The following is a 15,173-nucleotide window of genomic DNA, read 5'->3' on the forward strand; positions in this document are numbered from 1 at the left end:
TGTGCGCACGCGAGTTACGTCTCGATCTCTCTCCCTCCCTCTCTTTACCTTATGCTTGCTGTTGTGCGTTGCCGTTTCGAAGCTCTTGTTTTCTTTGACACTCACTCGTCCGCCGCCGCCGCCCTCCTCCCCCCCCCCCCGCTCTCCTCCCCCCCCCCGCTGACACCGTCACCATCATAGTCGTCTCCCCCGTCATCCCTCCCATTCTTTCCCTGTTCCGCCTACGCACATCTGCAGACGTCAGCATAGCGTATTGCTTCTTCTCTGGTACTTCTCTGCACCTCGACCCCCACTCTCTTTTCCAACAGCAGCCCCCCCCCTCCGATCACATCGAAGGTGAGCCGCTGTGCGTGTGAGTGTGTGCGTGTGTGCCGAGTGACGGTGAGACCACTGCCCTCGTTCGATATCGGTGCGCACTTGGAGAGAGAAGGAACAGAGAAGCATAGTCTGTCCCCAAGAGACACGCGCACGCACACCGACGTAGCTGTGCCGAGGCGTAGACCGTGGCAGAGCGCCATCTGGCCCTACCACCCTTCATCTCTTTCTCTCGCTCCCATCAGCGGCTCTAGCACCGTGCTCCTTGAGTTGTTGGGCAGACACCTTGTTGGCCCTCACAGACTTGTACAAACCTGCCGCGGAGGCGGACACACGCAACGGCAGGGTTTGCATCCCGCTTCTTCACGCCCTTTTGCTTGATCTTGCTTCGCTTGCGTGGTTGTTCGGCCTCCCTTGTACCCCGCTGCCTGCGCAGAGGCGGCCTCGTATCTCTCGAACTCTACGTCTTGGTGACCCCGCCCGTGCGCTTCCATCGGAGGGCACCGCGCCTGTTTGTTTTTCCCGCAGCCACACTCCATCGCACCTTTCGTTCCTTCGCGTTTCTCTCTGGCTGACGGATGGGTTGAGCGACTCTGCGGTGGCGCCGCTGCGGCTTCCTTTTCGTGTTGTGCGTGTGTGTCTTTGTGGTGGTGCTCTTCCGCCACCAGCACAAAACGCGGCGTTGTCTTGAGCATCGTCATCGACGACGACGACGACCACCACCACCACCACGGCCCCCACCACCACCAGTCGTCTTTCTTCTGACACTTCCCCCACATATCTCGTCGTGTGCGCGTGCGGTCGTGGCTGGCTGCATCCATTCGTGTCGGTGCGTACCATTCGAGCACGACGTTTTGCCCTGGTAGGCAGCACGCTACCGAATCTCGTCGGCGGTGCATCATCCCACCCCTCCCCAAATTCTTTCCCCCACCCCCTTTTTTCGACCCGAATGCGAGATTCCTGTCGAGCGCGCACGCCGTCTCCGTCGCATCTCGTACCGCGGGACTGCGAAGGTGCCTCCAGTAACACCTGTGGCAGCGGTGGCGGTGACCCCACTGTGCGACCGAACTCGACTACGGCGCGTCCGCGACAACGTCCGCACCACCACCAGCAGGGCCCTCGCAGGGGGCGCCACTTCACAGACACACAGGAGGGTAACGGCAAGAGCAGCCGCTCGAGCCGTGGCAGCGTCGGCGGCTGCGTCGTGCCGATGTGGATGAATGCGCCTCCGAATGTGGTGGGCGGCGTTGAGAGGATGGCAAACAACTCACACCAGAGCTCGCTGTCGTCGTTTGCGGCCGCGGTGGTGAATCGCCCGCCAGGGACCTCCACATCTCCGACCACGCAGCACAAGCAGTGGGAGGCGGCTGCGCGTTCGACGAGTGGAGCTGCCTCGACCTCGCTGGCTGCGGCCGTCGCGTTCGGCCCATCGGCGTGCGTGGTGGCAAGCGGTGCCGCTGCTTCAGGAACGCAACGTAGCGACCACAGTCCCACTGGCACTGCAGCAAGGGTAGCGCAGATGCCATTGCGGGGTGCGCCCAGCGCGGCTGCAACACCGCAACACGACTGCCCATCGCGTGATTCGTCGGGGTATCCTCAGGGGTCATCCCCCACCTCCCTTCGCCTTCACGCGACTGCCTCAACAGCTACCGGCACCGCCACCTGCGGCAACCTCGCTGATGCGCAGCGCCGCCGCAGGCTCAAGCCACCGCCAATCATGAGCGACGTTGCCAGTGCCTCGGGTCGTCGCTCGTGCTCGTGCCCCAGTACTCGCAGCGCCACGGCGATAGAGGCCACCATCGCGTCCTCTCCACTTGCGACCTACACCGTTGTGGCAGCAAGCCCGAGAGCGGCAGCGGCAGTGACGCACCCGGCTCGCACACTTCGAAGCGCCGGCAGCCCGGCGAGTCCAAGCGATATGCTACCACAGGGGCCCGTGCCACCCCCTAACCCCGACTTCAAGCCTCTTGGGCTGTGGAGCACCTCGCCTGCCTCCGCCGCCGCCTCAACTTCAGCGACCACTCTAGAGCTCAAGGCGTCAACGGCAACAGCGAGCGGCGCAGATGTCGGCAGTCTCCTCACGCACGAGATGGACGGCGGCGTGGTCATCGTTGACCCTCACCAGACGCCGGACGATCTCGTCTGCGGTGTGTGTATGTGTGTGTGCCGGCAACCGACAGCAGCGGCGTGCGGGCATCTTTTCTGCCGTCGCTGCCTTCAATCGTGGATGCAGGAAAATCGGACTGCAACATGCCCGCTGGACCGAACCCCGATCCGGGTGGAGCTGCTGCACACCGACGCCCGCGCGCAGCGGCAGATCAACGCGCTGCGATGCCGCTGCCCCGCCTCGCTCTCTCGGGCATCGCAGTGGGCGTTGCGGCAGCTCGGGTCTGCGAGTCATGTGCTAGGCGACAGAGCAGTGGAGGACGAGGCGGACAATGATGACGCGAGGGGCGATGAACGCGCACGACGGGAGCACCCGCGATGTACGTGGGCTGGATGCGTGTCGGACGCTGAAGCACATTTGCGTCAGTGCCCGTACATCATCATCGAGTGCCCATTCGCCAAGCGCGGCTGCTCGGCGGAGATGCCACGGGTAGATATGGCGGGACACTTGAAGAGTGGCGTGGCGGACCACCTGCTGCTTGTCTCGCAGGCCCTCGACGCGTCCACGGAGCAGTACCGGGTCTTGCAGGGGGAGGTGGAGGTGCTGCGGCAACGCTGCCCCATGCATTATCCCGTCGCCCTCCCCGATGTGCCCACAGGCGGACCAGCCGGAATTTCGGAGCCGGCGGTGTCGCTGTACTCGTTATCCTTGCATGGAGCGGATGTGCCCGCAGCGGCGCTGGCACCGGCTCTCGTCATCGCCGGCGGCGGCGGCAGCAGCAGCGGTGCAACTCCCATTGCGATAACGGCGTTCCCAGAGGAAGTATCGCCGGAGAGCGGCTCCCCGACTCGAGTGGTGGGGCCGTTTGGCCACGGCGCATCCGCCGCGGTCGACTACCCGTTCCCTGTCTTTTCGCATTCGCAGCCGCCGTATCCACCTCCGCACCACGGTTCATCGACGATAGCCACGCAGACCAACGTGCGCCGGCACGCAGCTACCGACGATATGCTGCTTGTTGCCGCCCACCGCATGTCCAGCGGACACGATGCCACAATGCCGATGCCGGTGGACACGACGGCGCTGTGCACTTCACCGCATTTTGGCGCACCACCGACCTCCGTGTCCGGCGCCAACACAGCAGCGGCGGCGCCGACCTTCGCCCTTCCTGCCGGTGCAGCAGCACCGATCCCTGCCCAAGTTGCTAGCGCTCCTCCGCGTGCGGCGCCGGTGGTGGGCAGCGGCCACTGCGTGGATCGGTTTGTTTGGGTCATCACCGACATGGCGTCGCGACAGGCGCCATGCTACAGCCGCTCCTTTACCTCGCACGGCCTGTCATGGTATGTGGGCATTGACACCACCGCCTCATGGGAGCAGTGTGGAGTATACCTCTTCACCGAGGGTCACGAGCACCGTGTCGACTTCCGCGTGATCCTGTACCACGAGGACCCGGCACGTGACGTTGTGCACGTCGTGCGGGACTGGCAGGAGGACTACATTGGAAAAGGCTGGGGCCCACTGCGCTTCATCAACCGTTTCACGCTAGAGCAAGACGGCTTCCTCGTGAGCGGCTGCCTGCGCGTGGGGATCGAGGTGGTGAGTGGACCGTACTGAGCGTGCGCGCTCCTCAATGGAAGCATGTGTGCTAAGGTTCACCCCATGCACGCACGCACCGCCCCTGCAGACGACACGAAGGTACACTCGCAGATGGCAAAGAAGCCAGATAGAGACGGCAGCGCAAGAGCAGGCAGAGAGGGACCAGGCGTGGTTTGCGTTAGCGCGCGAGATCGATCCCACATCGAACCTATCCCTCCCTTCCGATCTCTCACACTCACCTCCCTCCACGCACTCGCATCCCCTTACCATCAAATATATATATTTCTTCCATGCAAGGGTGTGGTGGAGACCATCGCTTCACGTTTCTTGGGCGCGTGTGCGCAGGGTGCACGCCGGCGCATGTGGGTTGGCGTTTCGCTCGCATTTCTGTCTTGCCTCCCTTCTTTTTCGCATTGCTTCCTTCGCTCGGGCGCGCGCTGAGTTGAGCTGGAGCGACTCTGCACACGCACATCCACACGCTCACCCTCGCAGACACGTACCCGATACACCTGCCCGTAAGTGCGTGCGTGCGCGTTTCTCTCTGAGTAGTTCTTCATGTTTCTTTCTCTGCTGTGGAGCTGCTCAGATGACGTCGGAGGAGGGGGGCACGCGCACCCCTCCGCGCGTGGCATCTCCGGGTCCGGTGTGTCCAGCTCGGTCTGGGTGGACGCCGAGCAGCCCCCTCTCCCCGCCCCCATCCCGGCCGAATGCCGAGCCACTTCTGGCGGTGCGCGTGCCAAGCGCCTACGACGTGGGCGAGTGAGAGCGAGTCGTCGCTGCGGATGTCGGCGGGCGGGTCCCGGACGGCGTGGCGCCGGGGCGAGCGGCGGCAGTGAACGCGTTTGTGGTTCTCATCGGATAGGCAAAAAGTGTCCGCGCGACTCGAGCGTATGCCACACCCGACCCTCGCACCGCCTGCTGGTGTCGGGCGCCTGAGAGCCACCCCCCGGAGAGAGGGAGGGGATGCACCAGCGATGACGACGTGCCTGATGGGGGAGCGGCTGTGAGGCGCCGTACGAGGTGCGGGGTGGGTAGAGCGGTGTTGGCCCTGACGCTGTATGACCGAGAAATGGGGGCGCGCGGACACGAAGCGAACACGTGTGCGTTTCTGCCTTGCGCTGCACCTCTTTTCACTCGACGAGCTTGCCCCGCCTCTTCCCGTCCCCGCTTCCTTCTGAACGGAGGCCGTCTATGCATTGTCTACTGCACGTGCTTGTGCGTGGCCCTCATCTGCATATGCGTGTGTGTCCCTGCAGATGTGTATACGTGTACGGGTGGAGGTGCGGATGCGTAGATGCGGGCTGCACCGGATATCTCCTCTCTGTCTCGGTCGTCGCGCGTCTCCGTGCAGACGTGACGGTGACGACAGTGACAGCGATTCGTTCCTTTTCGTCTTTCGTCTCCGCCGTGGGCGGCGGTTTATCGATGCACACGTGTGAGCACGTATCGGCGTGCCGATTTGGTGGAGTGCAGAAACGAACGGAAAGGAAGCAACGTGCCACGAAAGCGCACAACAACCGATAGCGAGAACACGACATATACGTAGAGAGACAGGGAGGTGCGGATGTGGCTGCTCACACTCTTCCCTGCTTCACTTCACTTCATCATATGCGTATGTACTTCGCGTGTTCGTCCGCGCCTGCGGGTGTCGGTGTGTGCCTGCGTCTCTCTGGATTCTCTATTTCCTGTATATTTTCTTTACCTTCGTGTGTGTGGTGATGACTGTAGGTTTCTCGCTTCCCTTCTCTCTGTCCTCTTGCTCTGCTTGTCTCTGCGTATGGATAGGTACATGCATGCATGCATGTACGTGTATACATGGGTGTGTACATGGATGTCTATATGGATATATGTATAGTTACATGTACACATATATGGGTTTGTACATGTGTGCATGTGTGTTTATGTGCGTGTATCGGTGGACCTTCTTTCTTTTCAGATGTGATGACAGGCACCATCGACTCGACTCTCTCTTTACCTCTCGTATACATGCACGTGTATACTTGGAGGCAGGCTTGCACACGCTTTCAGCTGGTCGTTTATGTGCATATCCGTGCTTGGCTGGTGTGAGGGTGCGCCCCTTCCTTTTTTTCGTTTGATTGGCTGGTCCCTCCTCATGGAACCGCGTCTCTTTTCCTGCGTTGCACACACGAAACACCTCAAAACATGTTCTTATTTCTTCTCTGTATCTGAGCAACCCACATGAGCACCAACCTCGTGCCCGGAATGGCATGCTGAGATGCGTGTGCGTGCGCTTGTGTCTGTCTATGTGTTCTAGCTCTTCTTTCTTTCTCTGCGTCCAAACGCTACTCATCCTATTCATGTCCCCCCCCCCATGTGCATGCATGCGTGTGTGTATGTGTACCCGTTTTAGTCATGTGCTTCTTCTGCTTTCGCCTTCGCTCGTCGCGGCACCACTCCCCACTCTCTCTCCCTGTAATGTGTCCAGACTCATCTTCTGTCGTGCTCGTAATCGTTTCTGCGTGTATATATATATTCATGTGTATATATATGTATACATATATATTTACTGGTGTGTGTGCGTATGTGTATCGCTCTGTCTCTGCATGTGCTTCTTTGCTCATCCTTTCCAACTCCTTCTCCTTGCTGCTGCTACTGCTGCTGCAGCCTACGCCTGCACGCGTGCCTTCGACAAGCCTCTCCCGCTTCTTGTGTTTGCTGCCCCCCCCCCCCCCCCCGCGTTGAGTTCTTCTGCGTTCGACAAGTGTCACTCGAGAGAGGCAACCGCATACCAAGTCTCACGCACACCATGTAAACCTGCAAGCTGCATGTGCGTGTGTGTGTGTGTCTGTGTTATCCTCTGCTGCGCTGTGCATCCTTCTCTTTCTCTCTCTTCCTACATGCCCTCCCCCACGCAGACGCAGGCGATATGTGCGGGCAGTACCGGTGCATGCATGAATGGATGTGCCTTTGGCCGATACCGCATGCGTGCTACGGATCGGTAATCTATCGTGATCTTTCTCTCTTCTGTGTGTTCGCCTCCTCGCTTCATCGTGACGGCGCCCTGCGCGCCATTCTAAGCTGCCACTCGGCTCATTCAATTTTTTTTTTGTTGCGATCATCAGGGATCACCTTGGCTGTACTGCAAATCTCCCGCCCCGAGTGCTCATCGCTCTCGTGATCTTCTGCCCCCCCCCCCCCCCAATGTACGACTTCCTCCCGGCCTTGACTTTCTTCACCTGCCTCTCCGTCGTGTGCATCCGCGGTCCCTCTCCCGCGTTCGGCGTTGCTACCAACTACGATCAGGAGAAAAAGGCGCTGGATCCGCCCTCGCCATCTCCGTTTTTGCCCTCCCTCATCCGCCCACCCCGGCCACTCTGCTCCTCACCGTTGCGAGCATCGTCATTTTGGTTTTACTTGCCGTGTCCGCGCTGCACGCGATGGATGTCTTCTTCCCGCTTCCTCTTCAGGATCGCCGTGAATGGGTTGCATCCGCACCACGGTTGGTCGCTCCTTGTGAAAGGCAGGCAGGAAGAGATGGCATAGCAGGCGGGTGTGTGCGTGTGGTGGGTTGGGGCGCTCACACTCTCCATGGGCATCTCTGCGTGTGCGCGTTGCTGTGTGCTCGTTCCCGTGCTCGCCTCGCTTCGCTGCTTGGTTTCTGTTCTTCCCGAAAACCCGCTTCGCCTCCACCGCCCTCCGCGGTTGTTGTCCGCGATGGTGCAAACGCCTCGTCCGTTGGGGAGTGGTGGGAGAGGGGGAAGGGAGGGTGGGTGGGTGCTTGAAATAGTGATCGCATGCGTGTGTCTCTCATCACTTTACTTATCGCCCTCACCCCCTTCCCTCTCGTTAAGGCCGCCGTCACCACGCACGGGACCTGCCTGCGCCCCTCTCCAGAAAATACGCTTCCTTCATTATCGTTATCGTCATCGTGGTGGTGGACATAGTCGTCTACGCGGAGCGCTGGCTCTTGTTGCAGGCGCAGCGCCATCGCGAGAGAGGCGATAGCTTGCGGGAGCATGCGTGTGCAGGTGCGTGCGCCACCTCAGCTCAGGGAGAGGTCCAACTTCATCGACACACGCACGCTCGCAAGCGCACCCCTAGAGAGCGAAAAGAGGAGCTCAGCGGTACACAGGATCAACGAGAAAGTAACGCGAGCGTCTGAGAGAGAGGGAGGTGAAGGGGGGGGTCTTGCGCACGCACAGACCTTCTCCTCTACTCTTCACCCATTATAGCCCTTCCACGCACACACACGCACACACACACAAACACCGAGGTGAGGCATGGCTGTCGCCGCTGATGGGCGGAGGGTGGACGAATTAAGGGTTAGCGGCTTATGTGTGTGTGTGTCGACCACGACAGTGCCGCTGCAACCCAACCCTCATCACCCTCTTTTTTCCGTTTCTTTCTTCATGTCGATGTGTGCGCGCGCGCCTTGCTCTCCCTGCACGTGCGGCTAACTCGCCATGAAACGAGCGATTGAGAGAGAAGGTGCACCAGCAGCAGCAGCACGTGCACGTGGATGCGAGCGCAGCCCCCGTGACCTAGCGTGGCCTCCAGTAAGAACTCTCTCTCGCCTCATCTTCGCTTCTCCTTATCTTCCTAATCCACTTCCATCGCTGCGCATCCTGCCGAACTTTCGTGTGCGTGTGGGAATGCGCACACGCCTCTGTGTATGAGCGTGTGTGTGTGTGTGTGTGGTACGCGGAACTTGTTCGCCGGTACCCGACGATTACGTCGCGCATCTTCTCCATCTGCGTATTTGCCCAAGCCACCGCTCACACGCACCACGAGTGAGCCTGCGCCTGCCAACGAAAAAGCTAAGGACTGAACTTTTGTTTCACAGCCACCTATTCCACTGCTTCCGCTCCCCGTTCGAGTTCATCTTGATGCTCCGTCGCTGTGCGCCTCTGCTCATCGGCTTCGAGGGCGACACCTTCGTCTCCGCCATAAAGGACAAGCAATACCTTGCCCACCGCCTCGCCATTCTCGGCAAGGAAGACCCTAATTTCAAGGTGCAGCGCATGTCAGACGATGATATCAAGCGCTTCACCACGTCGCTCGGGTCGGCCGAGTCGCTCTTCAACAAGCAGGCCGGCGCCATCCCTACCAACGTTGTGGACGAGGAGACCGGCCGCGTGATCGGCAGCACGCAGCCGGACCCGACGCGCTACGGGGACTGGGAGGTGAATGGGCGCTGCTACGACTTCTGAGAAGCGTGCGAGAAGGCGGGGGAGGGGAACCTGAAGGAGGAGCTACGGCGGCGACGGCTCAGGCCCAGTACACACGCGCACACACGAGCGCTTTCACGTATGCCGGAGTAGATAGGCACACTATTTCCAAAGAGGTCATTGTCTCTCTCTCTCTCGCTTTCACACGTCCTGCAGCTCTCCTCTACGCCCCGGCGCGGCTGTCTTTCCCCTCCAGAGGTGCCGCGCAACGGCTGTGTGTTGTCCGCATCGTATCTCAATGGAGGAGAGTTGAACAAAACCGCAGCATCATCCAGCAGTGCGCTGTAGGCACCGCAGAGGTGCTGGGGTGAGGCGTGGGGCGAGTCGGTGAGGGCCGGTGACGCAGCGGCAGCTGAGCAGATTGTTTGTCTTACGCACGGCTCATCTTCGTGTTCCCCTTCTTCTCACGCCTGTCCGCCTCGCTTTCACGCGTGCTCTAACTCTTACAGACTTGCGCTATACGGCGGTGCAGGATGTGATTACTGAGCGATCCTGTCCGGTGCTGGACCACCGTTGCCAGTGATAACGGGGCAAACAAGAAAGCACGCCAAGAGTGCACGCAAGGTGCAGGAGCCCGAATCCTCAGCGCGCCCGGCAGGGGCAGAGAGAGAGGCCTCCCTCCCGCTTTAGCTTACCCGTGCCCTTGTCCATATTGGTGCTGCGATGCAACATCATCGCTTCCACCGCGCACGCACAGACAGAGACACGCGCAGCGGAGCACAGGCACCATCATCCCTCTTCTGTTCTCTTCGTACTCTCCTCTTGCCTCTTACCCCGCTCACACAAGCATTGCGCTCACAGGAGCAAGCGGGCGTACCCAAGCACACCGTCGGAGGCGCACTTTCTCCTTGCCCCTCCCATCGTATGCGCGTGCGTCTTGTGGCATCCCTCTCCTCGTCTCACATCTCTTAGGAATACCTCTACATTGCTGTAGCTTCCCTCCCGCTCGCTCGCTCTGTGCGTGTGCGTGTGTTGTGTGGAATGGGCAGGCAACAGGGCACACGTGCCGACTCGCACCATCCATCATCTTCATCATCATCATCGCCACTGCCAGCTCATCGCGTTTTTGTGTGTCGTTGGCGGTGTGCGATATCCCTCCGCCACCTACACGGGTCATTGCCTTCTGCGCCCATCCCCCCTCTTGCTCTCTGCAAGCAACCATGTCGATGCAGCTCTTCAGCTTCGGGCACCCGTGCGAGCACCAGTTGCACAGGGCGTGCATTGGCGGATTGAACTGCCCACTGAACGGCTACCCAGACACGTGGTGCTGCAGTTTTATCAAGGGCAAGATCAACTTCAAGCGCGACCGCCCATGCGAAGGGCCGAGGTGCCACTGGGACTACGTGCACCCCTCACAGAGCCAGTTCGATGAGGTGACACAAGTGCTCGAGCAGAGCCGTCCCATCGCCGCCAAGCTGGACGAGGCGAGCGACACCGATCTACTTTCCTTCAACATCAGCAACCCGCATATTATCGACACCGTGCAGTGCGCGCTACACATGATGCGGCATCCGCCCAGCGTGTGCGCTCGCCGAGTCGGTCAGCTGCTCGCCTACGCCGCCCTCTTGGCCGGTGATCAGGACGTCTTTGTCCAGCTGCTGAAGACTATGAAGAAACCTGTCGACGGCTACATCCTCGGCGCGTATGCGTTCCTGAGACAGGGCAAGGCTGGCCATGTCGGCAGTGCGGGCAAGGGCGGAAGCGGCAACGGCAGCGGTGTAAAGAAGCAGAACAAGAAGAAGGACGGCAAGGAGGACATCACGGCAACGCTCGCGAACATTATGGTCGAGCTCATGAACGCAGCGCTCAGCCTCGGCGGCCAGCTCGTCGATCGCGAGGATCAACACGTGCTGCAGGCAATGCTCATCCAGGCACTCTCCACATACCCGAAGAGCGACAAGCGGCACCAAGAAATGCTGGAAAAAGCCGTCGCTAAGTTTGGCCACCGTAGGCTCGAGGACGAGGAAGAGGCGGCGGCTGTCAAGCGCGAGGCGGCGAAGAAGGAGACAGCGACGACGGCGAGCGTGGCAACGAGTGTCGCCGCCCCCACAGTCGCCGCAACACCACTGACAACCAGGCAGGAACCAACGGAGACCCCCGCCCCGACTGCCGTCACCGCCACTGCTAGCGCTGGCAGCGCTGCCTCTGCCATCGCCGCTATCAACGAGAGCGTAGATCCTGCCACTGGTGAGGAGACGGCCACTGTGACGGCATCACACGTCCCCGCAGCAGCTACAGCGACCGCCGAAGCAGCAGCGGCGCCGGCAGCTCAAGCCGCCGCCGGTGTTGCTCGCATTCCCTCACGGAGCAGTTTCGCCGCCGCCGCACCAGGAGCTGCTGCGGCGGACGGCTCAATGAGGGCTGCCGTCCCCACAGTGCTGCCCGCATTAGCGGGAGATGCCGTGGCGATGCTGACTGGCACCAGCTCCGCTGCTGCCGCCCAACTCATCGGCATTGCGACACCAAAGCCGACTGTCTCTTCCATCCCCGGCACACCCAGCCGAGCAGCCCCTTCGACACCTGGCGCTACTCCAGGGCCTATCACGTTCAGCACGGCCATTCAAGTCCAACAGCATAATGTGATGCCGGTGCCGATCAATGCGCTAGCGGGACAAGTTTCCGCGATGGGTGCTCCGGGCCTGCAGGCTACGACAGCTTCTGCGACTCCAGCAGCTTCTACACCCGCGCCGGCACGCACGGCGATAGTTGGCATCAGCAAGCTTCACCCGTACTTGGCCGGGCGTGCCGCGAATATGAGAGACGAGGTGCCCGGGCTGTCCCCGATTTACGACCCCAAGAGCCACTCCTCGGGACTGTTCATCTGCGGCGGGCAGTTCACCGTGGAGCCGCTTGTGTGGAACTACGCTCCGCTGGGCGATGCTGCTGCGAATCGACGCTTGGACAGTCCTACGCGTGAGTACATGAGGATCAAGGAGGAGAACCGCCAGCGGCACAGAGAAGCGAGGGAGGCGCAGGCGGCGCGCCTCGCTGCGATCGCAGCCGGCAACCTCGCGTCTACCTCGGAGCGCTTCCCAAACACCTTCTCAATCAACTTGGCTGATAGCGAGGACTTCTGTGGATGGAACGACCCGGAGTGGCAAGGCTCTTCCTCCGACTTTTCCTTCGACTAGAGGGCGACCATAGCGAAAAAAGGCGGCGGTGGTTGCGTGCATGCGTGCGTGTGCGTGTGTGTGTCCCTCTCTCTACTCGCGTCTACGAATTAAGTTCGTCGTGCTGTGCCTTCAAGCCTAAGAGCGCACGCACCCGCATCACACGCAGAGTCGCGCAGGTGTGTGTGTGTGTGTGTATGTGATGTGTGGTACTCTGTCGTTTTGTGCATGTCGCTGTGGACGGGTGCCCGGTGCTGCGCGCTGCAGGCGACGGAGTGGTGGACGATAAACGAGGAAACAAAGTATCGCATCAGTGCGTAAAGGGGCGGAGAGGGGGGTCGAGGGACGGCGCGCAGGCGACTTTGTCTTCGGCTCCTGTCTTTCTCTGTCTCGCCCACGGGTGAGTCGCAGACACGCGCGCCCGTTTTTTCTTCCTTCGCACCCGTCCCCACCCACAACATCTAGAAAGCGAAGGGAGGAGGGCACTTGTGCGGTTCCCCTTGTGTGGGGGCCCGAGCGTGCGTGCGCGACTCTATAGATGAGCACTGGCATCTTGCCCCATCCGGCAGCAGTACATCTTTCACGATGCTGTCTCCTTCCCCTCTCACCACATTCGTTTCGCTGCTCTCCTTTGCCCTCTTGCGTGCGTGCCGTGCGGCCCCCTCCGCATGTGCCGTGTACACTTCCTCACCACGCCCCGCTGCACGCGCAGTGAGGTGTATCTCTCCTTCTCTGGCACACGTGTGGATTAAACCAGAATAAACGCCAACAGACGATAAGGACATCGCTTACGTAAAGCAACGCGTGCGTGTGCCCGTCTTTCCTGTCTGCTCTCGCTTTCACCTTGAACTACAAAACACCTGCACGTCGTGCGACACGCATCATGTCGGACTACGGCGACGCTCAGCACAACGGCGGCGACAGCGGTGGCCGCGGCGAGGGTGGCTACGGCGGTCCCCGTGATGGTGGCTACGGTGGCGGCTATGGAGGCGGTCGTGGCGGGGATCGCTACCGCAGCGGCGGCTACGGTGGTGGCCGTGGCTACGGTGGCGGCTACGGCGGCGGCCGCGGTGGAGATCGCTACCATGACCGCCACGGCGGCTTGGGCTCCAACCTGCACCGGATCGACTGGGACGCCGTGCAGAAGGTGGCGACGCAATGGAACTTCTACAAACCGCAGAAGCCGCGCAGCGAGGAGGAGATTGCGACGTGGCTGCGCGAGAACAGCATCACCATCTACGGTGACCGCGTGCCGCAGCCGATGCTCGAATTTTCCGACCTGGTTGCCCCGGATGCCATTCATCAGGCTTTCATGGACGCCGGATTCCAGAAGCCGACCCCGATTCAGTCCGTCGCCTGGCCGGTCCTGTTGAACTCGCGTGACATCGTCGGCGTGGCCAAGACAGGCTCTGGCAAGACGATGGCCTTCATGATTCCCGCGGCCCTGCACATTATGGCGCAGCCTCCGCTGCAGCCTGGCGACGGTCCCATCGCCCTCGTCCTCGCCCCGACCCGCGAACTGGCGGTGCAGATCGAGACAGAGACACGCAAGGCTTTGACGCGCGTGCCGAGCATTATGACGACGTGCGTGTATGGCGGCACCCCGAAGGGGCCGCAGCAGCGCGCCCTGCGCGCCGGTGTGCACGTCTGCATTGCAACGCCAGGTCGCCTGATTGACCTGCTGGAGACGAACTGCACGAATCTGCTGCGTGTCACCTACCTCACCCTCGACGAGGCGGATCGCATGCTTGATATGGGTTTCGAAGACCAAATCCGCAAGATCTGCTCTCAGATTCGCACAGACCGCCAGACGCTCATGTTCTCGGCGACGTGGCCGCGCGAGATCCGAAACCTCGCCGCCAGCTTCCAGAAGGACTTTGTCCGTGTACACATCGGCTCCGAGGAGCTTGTGGCCAACGCTGATGTCCACCAGCACGTCTTCGTCGTTGAGGGATATCACAAGGAGGAGAAGATGGAGGAGATTCTTCGCCAGGTCGGACCGCAGCGCGTACTCGTCTTTGTGAAGACAAAGAAGTCGTGCGACATTTTGCAGGACCGCCTTGGCCGCGCGCTGCGGCAGACGGTGCTCGCCATTCACGGTGACAAGCTGCAGTCCAGCCGCGACTACGTACTGGACCGCTTCCGCAAAGACGAGCGCGCGATCCTCGTCGCCACCGACGTGGCGGCGCGCGGTCTCGATATCAAGGACTTGGACGTGGTGGTGAATTACGATATGCCACTGAACATCGAAGATTATGTGCATCGTATTGGTATGTTGACGGACTTCCGCCCTCTCACGGTATCGCTAGCCCCGATCCCCTCTGTGTATCTGTCTCTGTGAGTGTGTGTGTGTGCCGCTTTCTCTTCTGTTGTGTCTCATTGTGCTACCCGTGCTGTCGCACCACGCCTGCAACTGCCTCTGCCGCGGACATCGCCACCTTCTTTCCTTCCACCTCGCTCGCGTCTTCTTCAGCTTGCCAAATCCGCTTATGCTAATGTGTGTTGGCTGGTGGTTGTGGTGACGACGAGAGGCCACGAGCGCGGCCAGGAACTCCAGCGGTGGGTGAGTGTGTGTGGGGTGGACGGTTGCAGGAGTCGCGAAGGTACAAGTACACGAATGGGCTCAACGGGAGAGGACGAGCGAAGCAGTGAAGCATGTGTGCGTGCGCTCTCACAAACTCTAAACGAACATAGTACTCCTGGAGAAGATGTGCTGCACATACCGCCATCGCTGCAGGAGAGGGAGGGGGACGGTGTAGAAAGGAATGCGGCAGCCGGTGATCACTCAACGGCAGGTGATGCGAGAGGAGGGCTCGAGAGAGCGACTTGGAAAAGGAGTATTGCACTCGCTCGCACGCC

The 15,173-nt window shown here is 60.8% G+C and overlaps 3 protein-coding genes and 1 pseudogene across 4 annotated transcripts; all 4 read left to right on the forward strand.

Moving 5' to 3' along the window:
* Positions 1–1,264: 1,264 nt before the first annotated feature.
* LINJ_07_0100 (hypothetical protein, unknown function) lies at positions 1,265–4,033 on the forward strand (the record flags this gene model as incomplete). The annotated part of the gene is made up of 1 exon (XM_001463185.1): positions 1,265–4,033. The coding sequence occupies one exon, from the start codon at positions 1,265–1,267 to the stop codon at positions 4,031–4,033; it is 2,769 nt and encodes a 922-aa protein (XP_001463222.1).
* Positions 4,034–8,628: 4,595 nt separating this feature from the next.
* Positions 8,629–9,186, forward strand: LINJ_07_0110 (annotated as a pseudogene). Its single transcript has one exon. A coding segment is annotated over exon 1 (558 nt).
* A 1,178-nt stretch (positions 9,187–10,364) lies between these two features.
* LINJ_07_0120 (conserved hypothetical protein) lies at positions 10,365–12,335 on the forward strand (the record flags this gene model as incomplete). Its single annotated transcript, XM_001463186.1, has 1 exon — positions 10,365–12,335. The coding sequence occupies one exon, from the start codon at positions 10,365–10,367 to the stop codon at positions 12,333–12,335; it is 1,971 nt and encodes a 656-aa protein (XP_001463223.1).
* Positions 12,336–13,197: 862 nt separating this feature from the next.
* LINJ_07_0130 (putative ATP-dependent DEAD/H RNA helicase) lies at positions 13,198–14,655 on the forward strand (the record flags this gene model as incomplete). Its single annotated transcript, XM_001463187.1, has 1 exon — positions 13,198–14,655. One exon carries the CDS (start codon positions 13,198–13,200, stop codon positions 14,653–14,655), a length of 1,458 nt encoding a protein of 485 aa, XP_001463224.1.
* Between the last annotated feature and the right edge of the window lie 518 nt (positions 14,656–15,173).

The sequence above is a fragment of the Leishmania infantum genome, chromosome 7, assembly GCF_000002875.2.
Source record: "Leishmania infantum JPCM5 genome chromosome 7".
NCBI lineage: Eukaryota > Euglenozoa > Kinetoplastea > Trypanosomatida > Trypanosomatidae > Leishmania > Leishmania infantum.